Source organism: Scleropages formosus, chromosome 18, assembly GCF_900964775.1.
Source record: "Scleropages formosus chromosome 18, fSclFor1.1, whole genome shotgun sequence".
Lineage (NCBI taxonomy): Eukaryota > Metazoa > Chordata > Actinopteri > Osteoglossiformes > Osteoglossidae > Scleropages > Scleropages formosus.
Genome location: NC_041823.1, coordinates 14,273,607 through 14,288,097, shown reverse-complemented (window position 1 = coordinate 14,288,097; position 14,491 = coordinate 14,273,607). Strand labels below are relative to the sequence as shown.

The following is a 14,491-nucleotide window of genomic DNA, read 5'->3' as shown; positions in this document are numbered from 1 at the left end:
TTGGGGTGCCTTGCGACGGACTGGCGTCCCGTCCCGTCCTGGGCGTGTCCCCTCCCCCTCCGGCCTTACGCCCTGTGTTGCCGGGTAGGCTCCGGTTCCCCGCGGCCCCGTATTGGACAAGCGGTTCCGAAATTGTGTGTGTATAATCTAATGTTGATTGTTGCAGGCATCAGTTTCAGAGTAAACGTATATCTAATGCAGTTGATTAGGGAAAACATGAAATACCTTCTCTTTTTACTGTTTTTGTTTGAATATATATACACATACATATACATATACATACATACACATACATACATATATATATATATATATATATATATATATATACACACACACACACACACATACATAGAAACCGCTTGTCCCAAGCGGGGTTGCGGTGAACCGGAGCTGTCATGTTTTGCAAGTGTATTTCTTACACTTGAACACGAATAAAGATAAGACACAATGGATTATGTTTTTTCTTTCTTTACTGAACCACACACAAGCAACAACTCTACTATACTTTCTGTACATATTACCTGGCCAACCAAACCTTAACCCATGGTACTATTAAGAGTGGCTTAACACTTACCCCTAAGTTTATACAATACTTTGACACCTGGTGGGGGAAAAATGTTATTGTACTACTCTTTAGAACGTGAATGGAATTTTTAAAGGTTATAGAAGAAGAGACTGTGATCGGCATCCAGAGTCGCGTTGTTGTTTGCTTTCAATCCTTGTGGTAGATACGGCCGTAAGTTACTAATTTTATTCTGAAACGTTTGTAATATTTCTTTTGTGCTAGTTTGATGAAAGATGGTCGATATTGACATGTTAAAGATTGATGTTCTGTCTTGAAATTAATCACGATTTGATGGCTAACGTGCTAACGGAGCTGTGCAACTTACCTGCACATCAATCAATGCGCCTTGATTGTTTATTTAGTTGTTTGAATGTGTTAGCGGATGTTTATAAATGTGAAAGTTGTATGTTGTTTGTGATATTTTGTGAGTTACTTTGTAATTTGTATCTTTGTATTTTCTCTTTTAGTTTTACAAAAAAGTCAAATAAAGTGTGCATCATACAAGCGCAAAGAAGAACGTGTGATGGAGCTTTATTTCTGTTAACTATCTGTCAGCGCTTTGGTTTGGTTCGGAACACCACTGCCACGGAAGGCAGAATATGGACATTGACAGGTGCCACTGCGTTTCTCCCTGACAAACTGAACGCGTTTTATTATGGCTGTTTCGAACTCGCGAACAAGACACCTCCGGTGCGAATTCCCACGGCGCAGCTTGATAATTCCAGTCTCACTGTTTCTGTGGCACAGGTGAGAAAAACTTTTAGCCGTGTCAACATCCGAAAAGCTGCTGGTCCAGATGGAATTTCAGGGCGAGTTTTAAAAACACGCAGTGAGCAACTAGCTGCTGTTTGCACGGAAATATTTAACACCTATAGGGGGTGCGGTGGCGCAGTGGGTTAGACCAGGTCCTACTCTCCAGTGGGTCTGGGGTTTGAGTCCCGCTTGGGGTGCCTTGCGGCGGACTGGCGTCCCGTCCTGGGTGTGTCCCCTTCCCCCTCCGGCCTTACGCCCTGTGTTGCCGGGTAGGCTCTGGTTCCCCGTGACCCCGTATGGGACAAGCGGTTCTGAAAATGTGTGTGTGTGTGTGTGTGTGTGTGTGTGTGTGTGTGTGTGTGTGTGTGTGTGTGTGTGTGTGTTTAACACCTCCTTAAAAAGCTCAACTGTACCCACTTGTTTCAAAAACACCACCATCATCCCTGTTCCTAAGAAAACAAAGTGAGCTACCTTAATGACTATTGCCCAGTGGCACTGACCCCTATTGCAGTGAAATGCTTTCAGAGGCTGGTGCTGGGACACATTAAGGACACCATCCCAGACACTTTGGACCCACTGCAGTTTGCCTACTGCCACAACAGATCCACTGAAGATGCAATATCACACACACTTCACACCATTCTGTCTCACCTGGACAATAAAAACTGCAATGAAAGGCTATTATTTGTGGACCATAGCTTGGCATTTAACACTGTCATCCCTACCAAGCTGGTCCACAAACTACTAGGGCTAGGACTGAGTGCCACATTGTGCAATTGGATCTTGGATTTCCTCACCAACAGACCCCAGTGTGTGCGGATTGGCAGTAATACCTCCTCCCCACTGATCCTCAACACTGGCACTCCACAGGGAAGCGTCCTGAGCCCAGTGCTGTACTCCCTGTTCACACATGACTGTGTGGTCAGTCACAGCTCCAACACCATCATAAAGTTTGCTGACGATACCACCATTGTGGGTCTGATCACCAACAACAATGAGACGGCCTACAGAGAGGAGGTGAGGCTCCTGGCAGAGTGGTGCCAGAACAACAACCTGTCTCTCAGTGTCAGTAAAACTAAGGAGGTGGTGATTGATTTCAGGAGACAGGATACGGTTCATGCACCCATCTACATAGGAGGGGACATTGTAGAGAGGGTCAACAGCTTCAGATTCCTAGGGGTCTATTCGAACCCGCACTGCTAGGTACAGGAATAGCTTTTACCCCAATGCTGTAAGAGTATACAACACTGACCAATGTGCCACTTTTAGTAACTGGAGTTGGACTGCTCTACCCAAGCACATTGGTAGATCACATAGTTACTTTAAGCATTCTCATGTTCTGAGTTATCTGGCTGTCTACTGGTATTATTGTTATTGCTGTTACTGTTATTTATTGTTATTGCTATTTGCATTACTCACTGTCATTGCCATTGTCATTGTTTTATTTTGCACAGTGTTTCTATTGTCTTTGTCTTTGTCCATAGTCTGTGGAGGAGCATTCAGCAAAAGAATTTCATGATACTTGTACACCATACAGTGGGGGGTGCGGTGGCACAGTGGGTTGGACCACAGTCCTGCTCTCCAGTGGGTCTGGGGTTCAAGTCCCGCTTGGGGTGCCTTGCGACGGACTGGCGTCCTGTCCTGGGTGTGTCCCCTCCCCCTCCAGCCTTACGCCCTGTGTTGCCAGGTAGGCTCTGGTTCCCCGTGACCCCATATGGGACAAGCGGTTCTGAAAATGTGTGTGTGTGTGTGTGTGTGTGTGTGTGTGTGTGTGTGTGTACACCATACTTGTACCTATGACAATAAACTTGAAACTTTTTGATAGTGCTCTTGGCCTTTGTGTTTACCTGTAACTTTGTGCATACCTTACGCCTCTGAATTTTGTTTGTTCTTTAGTATTTTTGCTTCTTTCTGTGTATCACCTGTATACTTCTTTTACACTTGTTTGGTTGTTTGTTTTCTTTCTGTAGACAGTATGAAAGTGGTATAGTTAGGAAGACGGAAGACTTTGTTTTGGGTTTTGACCCCTTTCTTTTCCAAGCTGGAGTCAGACAGTCACTTTTTTACAAAGGTTAGGCCAGTTAGGCCTTTTTTTTGTTTTGGTTACCCTTCATTTTCTGTCCACTTTTGCAAGGTTTGCTTGTTGGTTCTTTCTTTTTATACACTTTAACTGTCCTTCCACCAACACATTAAACACACACTCCTGTTTGTGCACACTATTTGTTGTCTTGTCAATTCACAACACATAACTTGGTACAAACACCTTTGGTACACCCCTCTACAACCCAAGCACCCGGAGGAAACCCTTGCAGACACGGGGCGAACATGCAAACTCAACACAGGCTGAGCAGGGATCGAGCCCACATCCGCTTGTACCACCCAGGCACTGTGAGACAGCAGCGCTACTTGCTTTGCCACTGTAATCACAACAGAATGAGAAGTCAGTTACATTTATTCAATTAGCTGACACTTTTCTCCAAAGTGACTTATAATGTTACGGTTTCAATTATTTACCCATTTAAACAGCAGGGTAATTCTACTGGAGCAATTTAGGGTAAGCACCTTGCTTAAGGGTACTACAGCTAGAGGTGGGGATCAAACCTATAACATTTGGATCCAAACTCATTAGCTCTCATCAGTACTCTACCAGACGCCCTCTTTAGTCTCTTCAAAAATAAGTGGAAATTGACTCAAGTATGGGGGCGCAGTGGCGCAGTGGGTTGGACCACAGTCCTGCTCTCCGGTGGGTCTGGGGTTCAAGTCCCGCTTGGGGTGCCTTGCGACGGACTGGCGTCCCGTCCTGGGTGTGTCCCCTCCCCCTCCGGCCTTATGCCCTGTGTTGCCGGGTAGGCTCTGGTTCCCCCGCGACCCTGTATGGGACAAGCGGTTCTGAAAATGTGTGTGTGTGACTCAAGTATTTGGTCGCTACAATTCTTTATTTCACTGTTAATATTACAAAACCTTTATTTTTGATTCAGAAATTCATATATCATTTTAAATAAGAAAGTAAATAGAAATGGCCTTGGGAAAATTATTGACACTCCAGATTCGATAATTGGTACCATAGCCTATCGCCAAATGTTGGCGCAGCTATCTCTGCGTTTGAGAAGTGGTAAATTAATTATACTTAACGGAGGTATCAAAGTACATGCTCACACCATCGGTTTCCTTAAACTGGAAGAGAAGAACATTTATTTACATATGTGCTTCATCAGAACACATCACATACAAAGGTCATGTGATCGATACTTCACCAACATGAGAGCACTCTGAACAGAACCTCCAACACCAAAATATCTGCACTTAGGCCCTTTGGCCGACTGTTCTTGTGCAAACTGCTCCAGATCTCCCACATCTGAGAAGTTTCTTCACCCAACTGCTATTTACAAATCTCTGTACAGGTTTTCAATGGAATTTAGATGAACTTATTGCTGGCCACTTCTGAACAACATTCTGAGCTTTCAAAAAAAAAACGTTCTGTAATGTTAAAAGTGGAATTAAAAACTGAAGAGACAAAATAATTTGGTTAATTTCATATTATTTTTAAAGAAAAAAATGGTTTTGAAAGAGGGGGTGCAGCAGCGCAGTGGGTTTGGCCTGTGCTTGCACTCTGGTGGGTCTGGGGTTCGGGTCCTTCCTGGGATTGTGACGGACTAGCATCCCGTCCTGGGTGTGTCTCTTCCCCCTCCAGCCTTGCGCCCTGTGTTACTGGGTTAGGCTCCGGTTCGCCGCGACCCCGTATGGGACAAGCGGTTTCAGCCTGTGTGTGTGCGAGTATTCTTGGGGAAAAGTGCAACGGTGTCATGCCTAATGTTCACCCGCAGGAGGCACGTTTGCACACTGTTCTTCCTTAAAGCGGCAATTAATCTCCAGTCATTCACGCAAATTAATGTTAATGTTTACATTTCATGTCATTTACATTTATTCACTTAGCGGACGCTTTTTTCCAAAGCGACTGACAACGAACATTACGTAGTGTACTAGCCCACATACCTTTACCAGGGTGACTATGCTACTAGATACACTACTTACAAGGAGCTACTCATCCATGCATCAGTGAAACACACACTCAGTGTATTTCTCTGCCTGTAGCATGAACTATATGTCACATTTTTTATGATACTAACCTTTTGTCTATCAAAACTGAAATTTCGGGTGGAAGCATCTACTATGAACATTTCAAATATTTCTTTTTATTATCATTTCATATAGTTTCTATTGGGCAAACACGGTACTTTTAATATACCGGCTATATGAGATATACTGTACAGCGATACGCCGAGAAGAGAGGTAAAAGTAGGCCGAGTGAATGTGGACTGACGGACTGGGACGCAGTGAGTAGAGAAGCCGTGTTACCCAGTAACTGCAGCGGAGGAAACGCAGCTTCTCCCTCATTGGTCCGTTTATTGGAGCCGCTTCACTCAGCGCGTTTCCTAAATCGCTGCCGCCGCTGCTGCTCAGTACAAGTGAGACGGGAGAAATTTGGTCGGAATCCAAACGGTCGGTCTGTGATCCTCAGTTCGCGATGAGCTTCTCTGTGTTCGTCGCTCTGCTTTTTGGGGCTCTTTGCGTCTGTTCGCGCGTTCAGGGTAAGAAAAAAAAAAAGTGTCTCCATTAACACTGTATATAGCCGCCAACGTGTCGTGGAATAACTATGCGGCGCTTCTTTTCACTGTGAGACACTGACTGACTGGACTCAGGAGTGTCAAACTTTATTTAAACTAAACTAAACTAAATGTAAAGGGGGCACGTGGTGCAGTTGCGCAGTGGTTTTTACCGAGACCTGTCCTCTGGCGGGTCTTGGGGTTCAAGTCCTGCTTGCGGTGCCTTGTGAGGAGATGATATCCCGTCCTGGGTGTGCCCCCCTCCAGCCTTGTGCCCTGTGTTGCTGGGTTAGGCTCCGGGTTCGCCGCGACCCCGCTCGGGACAACATCAACAAGCGGTTTTAGTCAATCATTATGTTTGTGTGTGTAAATATTTCCAAACAAAGACTGTCGTAAACTTTAACAATAAAAACAAATGTATTTGAGCCACTGACTGTTGTTGTCTGTGCAGAGAGAGTAGAACACAAGAAGAAACGTGAACCTAATTTATATATATGTGTGTAGCCAATACAACGAATGAATGTATTTTTCCGATGTTCTCTTAGCACATGATCATGTCGATATATCCATGACTACCTGTCAGACCGGTGACATTGACCCTGAGGATGAGAAAGAGTTGGACGGAGATGAGTTATTTTACGTCGATTTTGCAAAGCAAGAAATAGTGAGCGAAACACCAGACTTTATTGGGCAGATGGACGCTCCAGGCTGGGTTCAGCAGGCACTGGGAAACCAACAGATTTGTAAGAACAACCTGAATGTGAGTGTTAAAGCTGAACAGAACCCACCTGAAGAGATCGGTAAGATATTTCTCGTACCTTTACACAACAGAGCTAACCTATACAGCTGTATGCTTAGAACACGAAATAACCGATGAAATTTTGAAGGAAAGTGGTTTTTTTTTTTTAAATATGTGCGTACATTTCCCTTCAAGTACAGGAACAAAACTGGAAAACTGCTTTCCACTTTACATTGAATAAACTGAAATTCACACAAAACAAATGGTTCCTTACTGATGTTCAAAATGTTGGTATTTTTTGCAGATACTAGGTAAAATGGTTATGTGTTCCGTCTCCCTCATTTAGGTGCTCATATTACAGTGCTTCCCATAACAGCAGAAAGCTCTGGTCCTGCTGATCAGTGTTTTCTTCACTCCTGATACTTTGTCAGGTTTTGCCTGCAGCCACACAGCTGCTGATACTGCCTCCTCACCTCACTTTATATATGTGTGTGTGTGTGTGTGTGTGTGTGTGTGTGTGTGTGTGTGTGTGTGGTGGAGCAGCAGGTTTGGCTGGGTCCTGCTTTCTGGTGGGCCTGGGGTTTGAGTCCCATTTGGGGTTCCCTGCAACAGACTGGGGTCCTGTGCTGGGTGTGTCCCCTTCCCCTCCAGACTTGTGCCCTGTGTTGTCAGGTTAGGCTCTGGTTTCCCACAACCCTGCAAGCAGCTTCAGCTGTTGTGCCTGTGAGTTTGTGGAGTTGCCGCATTTGTTGAGGCATCTAACGTGTGTGGCAGGAGAGAGTGGGTCTGGGGTGCCAGACTGCACTGTTGAGCCTTCCTGAGTAATTTTTCAATTTAAAATGTATTGATAATATATTTTGACTTCATTTTGACAGTAAAGTTATCAAATTGGGAATTACATTTATTCATTTATCTTATGCCTTTTTCCAAAGTACAGTATAACTGAAAATGTTAAGCAACTTAAAACTATTTACCCATTTATACAGTTCAGTTCCAGATTTAGTTTGGTGTTAGGCTGGTGACTTTGTTTTAGATGCATTTTTCATAAACTATTATGTATTAGATGTATGTGTTGTGTGGGGGCACGGTGGCGAAGTGGGTTGGCCCGGGTCCTGCTATCTGGTGGGTCTGGGGTTCAAGTTCTGCTTGGGGTGCCTTGCGATGGACTGGCGTCCTGTCCTGGGTGTGTCGTCCCTCCCTCCAGCCTTCTGCCCTGTTTTGCTGGGTTAGGCTTCGGTTCGCCACCACCCCTGTTGGAGCAAGCGGTTTCAGCCAATGTGTGTGTATGTGTGTGTGCTTTTGAAAACCCAGAAGAAAAATGTAAAAACTGTGTTTTTATAATGACTGTTTAACATTGCAGATCCTCCTCAAGTCACAGTCTATCCTGAAGATCAAGTTTCACTGGGAGGAAGCAACACATTGATCTGCTTTGTGAACAACTTCTTCCCACCACCTGTGAAAGTGAAGTGGACTAAGAATGATGTGGAGGTGACAGAGGGGGTCACTCTGAGTCGCTACTACCCCAACAAGGATTTCACCTTCAGACAGTACTCTACTGTACCCATCATCCCACAGGAGGGGGATATTTACTCCTGCACTGTGGAGCACAAGGGGCTTCCTGAACCTGAAACCAGGCTCTGGGGTAAGATTGTCAGTTAGTGACCTTCCCTCTTATACTGGTGAAGGTTGCAGTGAGTAACAAAGTTTGTCAAGTATTTTATAACTGAATAAAAATAAACATACTGCCAAACTTATTGTCATACATATATTTTCTCTTGGGGGGGCGCGGTGGCGCAGTGGGTTGGACCGGGTCCTGCTCTCCAGTGGGTCTGGGGTTCAAGTCCCGCTTGGGGTGCCTTGCAACGGACTGGCGTCCCGTCTTGGGTGTGTCCCCTCCCCCTCCGGCCTTACGCCTTGTGTCGCCGGGTAGGCTCCAGTTCCCTGTGACCCCGTATGGGACAAGCGGTTCAGAAAAGAAAAAGAATATGTTCTCTTTTTAAAAAAAAAAAAAAAAAAGCCTTTTGTTTTTATTACATTAATCTTTTATTATGCTTTTAGATAATAAATAAATAGTTGAGTTTTGGACAATTAAAATGGAATCTTTGACAAAATATGATAACCACTTGGTGTTCTGCAAATTTTTTAATGTATTCATAATTAATCATATTCAGTTCACATTATGCATCCATAAATGACAGCATTCTTGCTGAGGTGTAGAAATTGATCACATCCTGTAGGTATCCTTCGACTGTCTCGTAGGTAGTTGTCAGGAAAGGATTTTGAATGGGGTGCTTATGCAGCAGTGTCTGTTTCCTTTATTCACTGGTTAGATACCTGCTATGAATTTCTCTGTTATAGCGCTGAAGTGTCTTATGTGACGTTTGATACCTGTGGATATACTTCATACCAACTTGCACAGAGAACAGCAGTTCTAGGTTTATTCCTCTTATAGCATTTTAGAGATGGCAAACTAAAAAGCCTTTATCCTATTACTTTTTAATTCATACACCAGGTTATTCCTCCTTTGTGCCAACAAAATGTTTTGTAAGTTAAACTGCAGACAAAATCAGTATTACCTAGAATCTGTGGATAAATATGAAAAAAACATTATGTACAAATCACCATCACTGTTTATTTTCCAACATCTACATAACCCATTATAGTTAATTATTTATGAAGTGTGGCTTAAAGTCTGGGTGCTTTTATGTTGCTGTACATTTAATCAGAACTTTTTTCATGTGGTTAGGAACTAATGAGAACTGTTTCAAATTTTCTCATGCCGATTTTCTGTTTATCCTTACAGAGCCTGAAATTCAGGAAGCATCAGATATTGGAAAGACAGTTTATTGTGGAGTTGGACTGACCCTTGGTTTGTTGGGAGTGGGAGTTGGAACCTTCTTTCTCATAAAGGGGAACAATTGCAATTAAAAAAGGTATGTAGCTAAATCAGGGTCATGGTGCTGCAGCATGTAGCACTGGTATCTTACTGCTCATGGGCTGTGACTTTGGACAATATACAGTAATATACAGCAGTCAGTAGCCAGACCCGCCAAGCCCCGGTGTCCCCATGCCACCAACTACAGATCAGATTATTTTAAATACAAGAATGAAACCAAAAGTTTAAAAAAGTAAAAATCAAAAGTATTGGAAAGCAAACTTAGAAACCAGAACAAAATCTCTGAATCCCAGAGTAACATCACAATCACTTAGTACAGGTCAGGATCTGGTGTTAGAAGAACTGATGTTATTCATTCACATCACGTGGAACGTCCAACCCAAAGATCCACAGAGACACATCACTGTCATTAAGAACAGTCAAGGATCTGGTGTTAGTAACGCTAAACTTACACATGTAAATGGGACTATTCACAAACTTTTTAAACCTCAGAGGAACATCACTGTGATAATGAATAAATGAAACAATAAATATTAGCAAAAGACATTGTTCCACAGCCAGATTAGGAACAACCAGATCACCAAAAATCCCCTGGAACCTTTTGAAACCCTGAGGTTAGTAATAAATGCCCATCTAAGAAGAGAAATGGGGGAAGAGAAAGTGAAAAAAGCAGAAAAGCTTCTTGACTTTTACAGTGATTAGTGGGATTGAATAGCTTGGCTTAAATGTAAGAAGTTTATATTGTAAGCACTTCACCACATAGTGGATTGGAGTTATAGGATGTGAAATCAGATATAAGCTTTACAGTAACTTTAATGTTTCAGATGATTTGGATTAGGAAAACTTGCTTACTTTGCTGTTCTGACCAATGAGAAATTGGGGAAACTGATGATAACACTGTTGTCAAGTAGAAGGGATCACAGTATTTAGGTGGAATATAATTGCACATATTGTACGATACTGAGTAGTTTACAAACTAACTACTACATTCACATCTCAAGGTGTGCTGCAACAATGCCAAATATTTCAATCTTTTAATGTCGTCTTCTGAAGATACAGTACTGTGCAAAAGTCTTTGGCACTTAGATGTTTCACAAAAATATTTGTTTTAGACGGTTGTTTAATGTCTTCTGTATTACTGTCAATGAGAAAAAGCATATTTTAAATTTCCAAGATTTCCTTTTGCAAAAAGTTACAGTACTTCAGTAAGGGTTTTGTATGTCATTAAAGACAGAAAGTATATACACACACACACACACACACACACACACACACACACTGTCTGAGATGGCTTGTCCTGAGCAGGGTTGCATGAACTGGAGCGTAGCACAGCAACACACAGCGCAAGGCTGGAGGGGGAGGGAACACACTTAGGACGGGATACCAGTTCATCGCAAGGTACCCCAAGCAGGACTCAACCCCTAGACTCACCAAGGAGTGAGACCCGGCCAAGCCTGCCATAGTCCCGCTCAGGACAAGCGGTTGCTGACAATGGATGGTTACTAAGCTTTGTAGGGAGTTTATTAATTAAGAGCATTATTTTTGGAAACATTCGTACTTTACAGCTTTTTTTCCCCAACCAAGTGCCTAAAACTTTTGCACAGTACTGTAAACTAATGTAATATATTTCAAAACATCCTGCATGTTAAAGGACAAATGAATTATAAAGACTAAATACAGTTCCTCCTTTTAACATAGTCCATGACATAAGGCTTTTTTAGTTTGGTATATTTCACTAAATTAAGTTGTATTATTATAACTCCATAGGGGGTGCGGTGGCGCGGTGGCGCAGTGGCGCAGTGGGTTGGACCGCAGTCCTGCTCTCCGGTGGGTCTGGGGTTCGAGTCCTGCTTGGGGTTCCTTGTGACGGACTGGTGTCCTGTCCTGGGTGTGTCCCCTCCCCCTCCGGCCTTACCCCCTGTGTTACCGGGTAGGCTCCAGTTCCCCGTGACCCCATATGGGACAAGCGGTTCTGAAAATGTGTGTGTGTGTGTGTGTGTGTGTGTGTGTGTGTGTGTGTGTGTGTATTATAACTCCATGCTCAGTTGGAAATTCTGAAAAAAAAAATGTAATTCTTTTTTTGTTTTTGTCCAGTTTTCCGTGAACATTGCACACCAAGAACTGGAATGGGGAGGCTGTAACAACTCCTTTGTGTTTTCATTTATTTTTGTTTTAAAGATACGTACATTTTAAAAATGTTCTCTTCCCTAACTGTTGTCAATAACAAGTAATTTGAAAGATTCTGTTAAAAAATATAAAAAATTCCTGAACAAATGCATGTGTGGACTTAAATATATTCATAATAATCTGATGATTTTGCATTAACTTCAGTAATGTTTTCATAAAAATGCCAGGTTTTTTCTTAACTAAGTGGTTGCCAAGCTGTGTGTCAATTTTATTTGAGGTGTACTGTTAGGCATACCATGTTCAGGAAGCAGTTTATAATATACCAAAGCCACAAGGCAAGTTGTCAAGTTTACGTTAATGTGTCTAACGTATATAAATTAGGTAATTCAGTTTTTTGCTAATCTTTATGAACATCCATATAAAAATAACATTAATATTTTTACAGTTTCTTCCCAGCTTAAGAACTTTTGAGTGACAGACTTCTAGTGACAAACTCTTTTTAAGACAGTTTGAGTGACTCACTTTTTTGCTGACAGACTTTTTAAAGAAGTATTTATGCTGGTGTACCAATTTAAATCACTTTCCTAAAACATCATCCAATGCGCTCTCTGTATCTTCCAGTTCTGAGCCCTGTCCGCGAAGTGTTGCCTCTCCAAAGAGAGAAACGGTCTGTGTTGCTGTTCTATTCCCATCCGAAAAACCCTGCTTTTTCCCCTCTTACCCTTCAGATCTGCCCAGGTTACTGACGTATTCGTTTAGCAAATGCTGTTATCCAAAACGGTGAGAGTGTAAACTCAGCATAAACAAAAGGCAGACAGGGATAAACATGCATTTCTCTAAGTACAGTCACTTAGTCCAATACTACCATTTTTACCTGCATACATTACACCATCAGTTACATGTAGAACTCAACTGACCTGCTCCATGTCAGATGTCACAAACCATCTTTGTAAGTTTGTAAGTGGGGACCAAGTATATTCTCAAATGCTGAACATACAAAACACTGCAGGTAGATACCCTATTAGGGGTTTTCAAACTGGGGTCCGCAAGAGGGAGCTAGGGGATCCATGGAAAACTTGGCAGAAAAAATCATTTACAGTAAGAATTTTTTACATTTATTTTTTAACCTAAAGATGTTAACCAAATCTACATATATATATATATATATACACACACAATATATATATATCTACACCATGGTCTCTGGAGAAACATTTTGTTCCACTGTATACAAGCTATAGAGGAATGACAAAGTATTTGAACTTAAATTTGATATAGTTTTGTGATTTATAAGAGTGGTTCCTTGAAACGGGGGGGTGCTGTGGCGCAGTGGGTTGGACCACAGTCCTGCCTTCCGGTGGGTGTGGGGTTCGAGTCCCGCTTGGGGTGCCTTGTGACGGACTGGCGTCCTGTCCTGGGTGTGTCCCCTTCCACTCTGGCCTTATGCCCTGTGTTACCGGGTAGGCTCCGGTTCCCCCGTGACCCCCTATGGAACAAGCGGTTCTGAAAGTGTGTGTGTGTGTGTGTGTGTGTGTGTGTGTGTGGGTTCCTTGAAACATGCTTATCCCAAAATGCTTTGCACTTGTTACATTTTGCACTTAAAGTAGGGTGAATGTGGTGGCATGATGGGTTTGCCTGGGTCCTGCTCCAGTGGGTCAGGGGCCCAAGCCCTGCTTGGGGTGCCCTGTGATGGACTGGTGTCCCTAATCCTGGGTGGGTCCCCTCCCCCTCCAGCCTTATGCTCTGTGTTGTGGGGTTAGGCTCCAGTTTGCTACAAACCTGCTTGGGACAAGGGGTTTCAGACTGTGTGTGTGAATGGTGGCTAATATGCTCTACAAATGATGGAAAGATTTTTGAAGAATTCCACTCCCGCAAGCAGCTCGTGTCAATCTGACTTGGCGAATGCTAAACAAAAAACTAGAAAATGACAAATCTTACATTACTTTTGGTTTTACCTGTGTGTTAAAGCAGGGAGTAAAGAGACCCCAGTGCGTTCTCTGTCAAGAGATTCTCTCCAATGAGTGCATGAAACCATCTCAAATTCAAACGCCATTTACAGTAGAAACATCCCAGTGAAGTAGGACAGTCCACTCACTATTTCAAACATCAGGAGTTGTTTTTGGCCCGGCAGACTAGTACTTTTCGGCAGCAAGCAATGGTCCCTGAGAGGAGTTTACATTTATTCATTTATCAGATGCTTTTCTCCAAAGCGATGCACATCTCAGCAGAGTTAAAGGAATCATATTTGGCATCACTCCACATGGCGCATGCTAAGAAGCTGCATGTGATTGGCGAAGCATTATTATTGGCAGCTACTAAAGACATTGAATTACTTAAAGAGGAGGCGGCACGAAAAGCAGATTGTGTGCCTTTGTCGAACAATACGGTGAGCAGACACATAGGTGACATGGACAATGATACTGGGAACAAGTGCAAGCCAGTAAGTATTTGTAGTTGGATGGGGAGGTACTGATGTTGCAAATCAAGCACAGCTTATGGTCTACATTCGTTTTGTCGGTCAGGATAAATATATCAAGAAACTTTTTTTTGTTTACCCCTTGAAGGCAGAACCACAGGACAGGAAGGAAATATTTAATATGATGGATAAATTCATGACAGGCAATTCAACAGACTGGTCTCAGTGTGTTGGAGTGTACAGTACTGACGGTACAGCCACTATCACCGGTAAGGTCAGCAGTGTTATGATTCCGATGAAAGAGAAAGCCCCCCCAGCACCATGCTTCACCGTGAGGCTCTTGTGACCAAACACACTGACTGATGATTTGCATCACGTGCTGAGGGAT

At 43.0% G+C, this 14,491-nt stretch overlaps 1 protein-coding gene across 1 annotated transcript; it reads left to right on the top strand.

Annotated features, from left to right (window-relative positions):
- Positions 1-5,753: 5,753 nt before the first annotated feature.
- On the top strand, positions 5,754-12,855 carry LOC108934044 (H-2 class II histocompatibility antigen, A-U alpha chain-like). Its single transcript, XM_018751531.2, has 5 exons — positions 5,754-5,910; positions 6,471-6,725; positions 8,025-8,306; positions 9,468-9,597; positions 11,655-12,855. The coding sequence occupies exons 1-4, from the start codon at positions 5,847-5,849 to the stop codon at positions 9,590-9,592; spliced, it is 726 nt and encodes a 241-aa protein (XP_018607047.2). The 5' UTR covers positions 5,754-5,846; the 3' UTR covers positions 9,593-9,597; positions 11,655-12,855.
- The last annotated feature ends 1,636 nt before the right edge of the window (positions 12,856-14,491 follow it).

What these genes read in the sequence shown, in the direction of transcription:
- LOC108934044 (XM_018751531.2), top strand. Translation starts at nt 5,847, where the DNA reads ATGAGCTTCTCTGTGTTCGTCGCTCTGCTTTTTGGGGCTCTTTGCGTC. An exon ending in GAACCCACCTGAAGAGATCG is followed by an intron (nt 6,726 to 8,024) that starts GTAAGATATTTC and finishes TTAACATTGCAG; the next exon opens with ATCCTCCTCAAGTCACAGTC. An exon ending in ACCTGAAACCAGGCTCTGGG is followed by an intron (nt 8,307 to 9,467) that starts GTAAGATTGTCA and finishes TTATCCTTACAG; the next exon opens with AGCCTGAAATTCAGGAAGCA.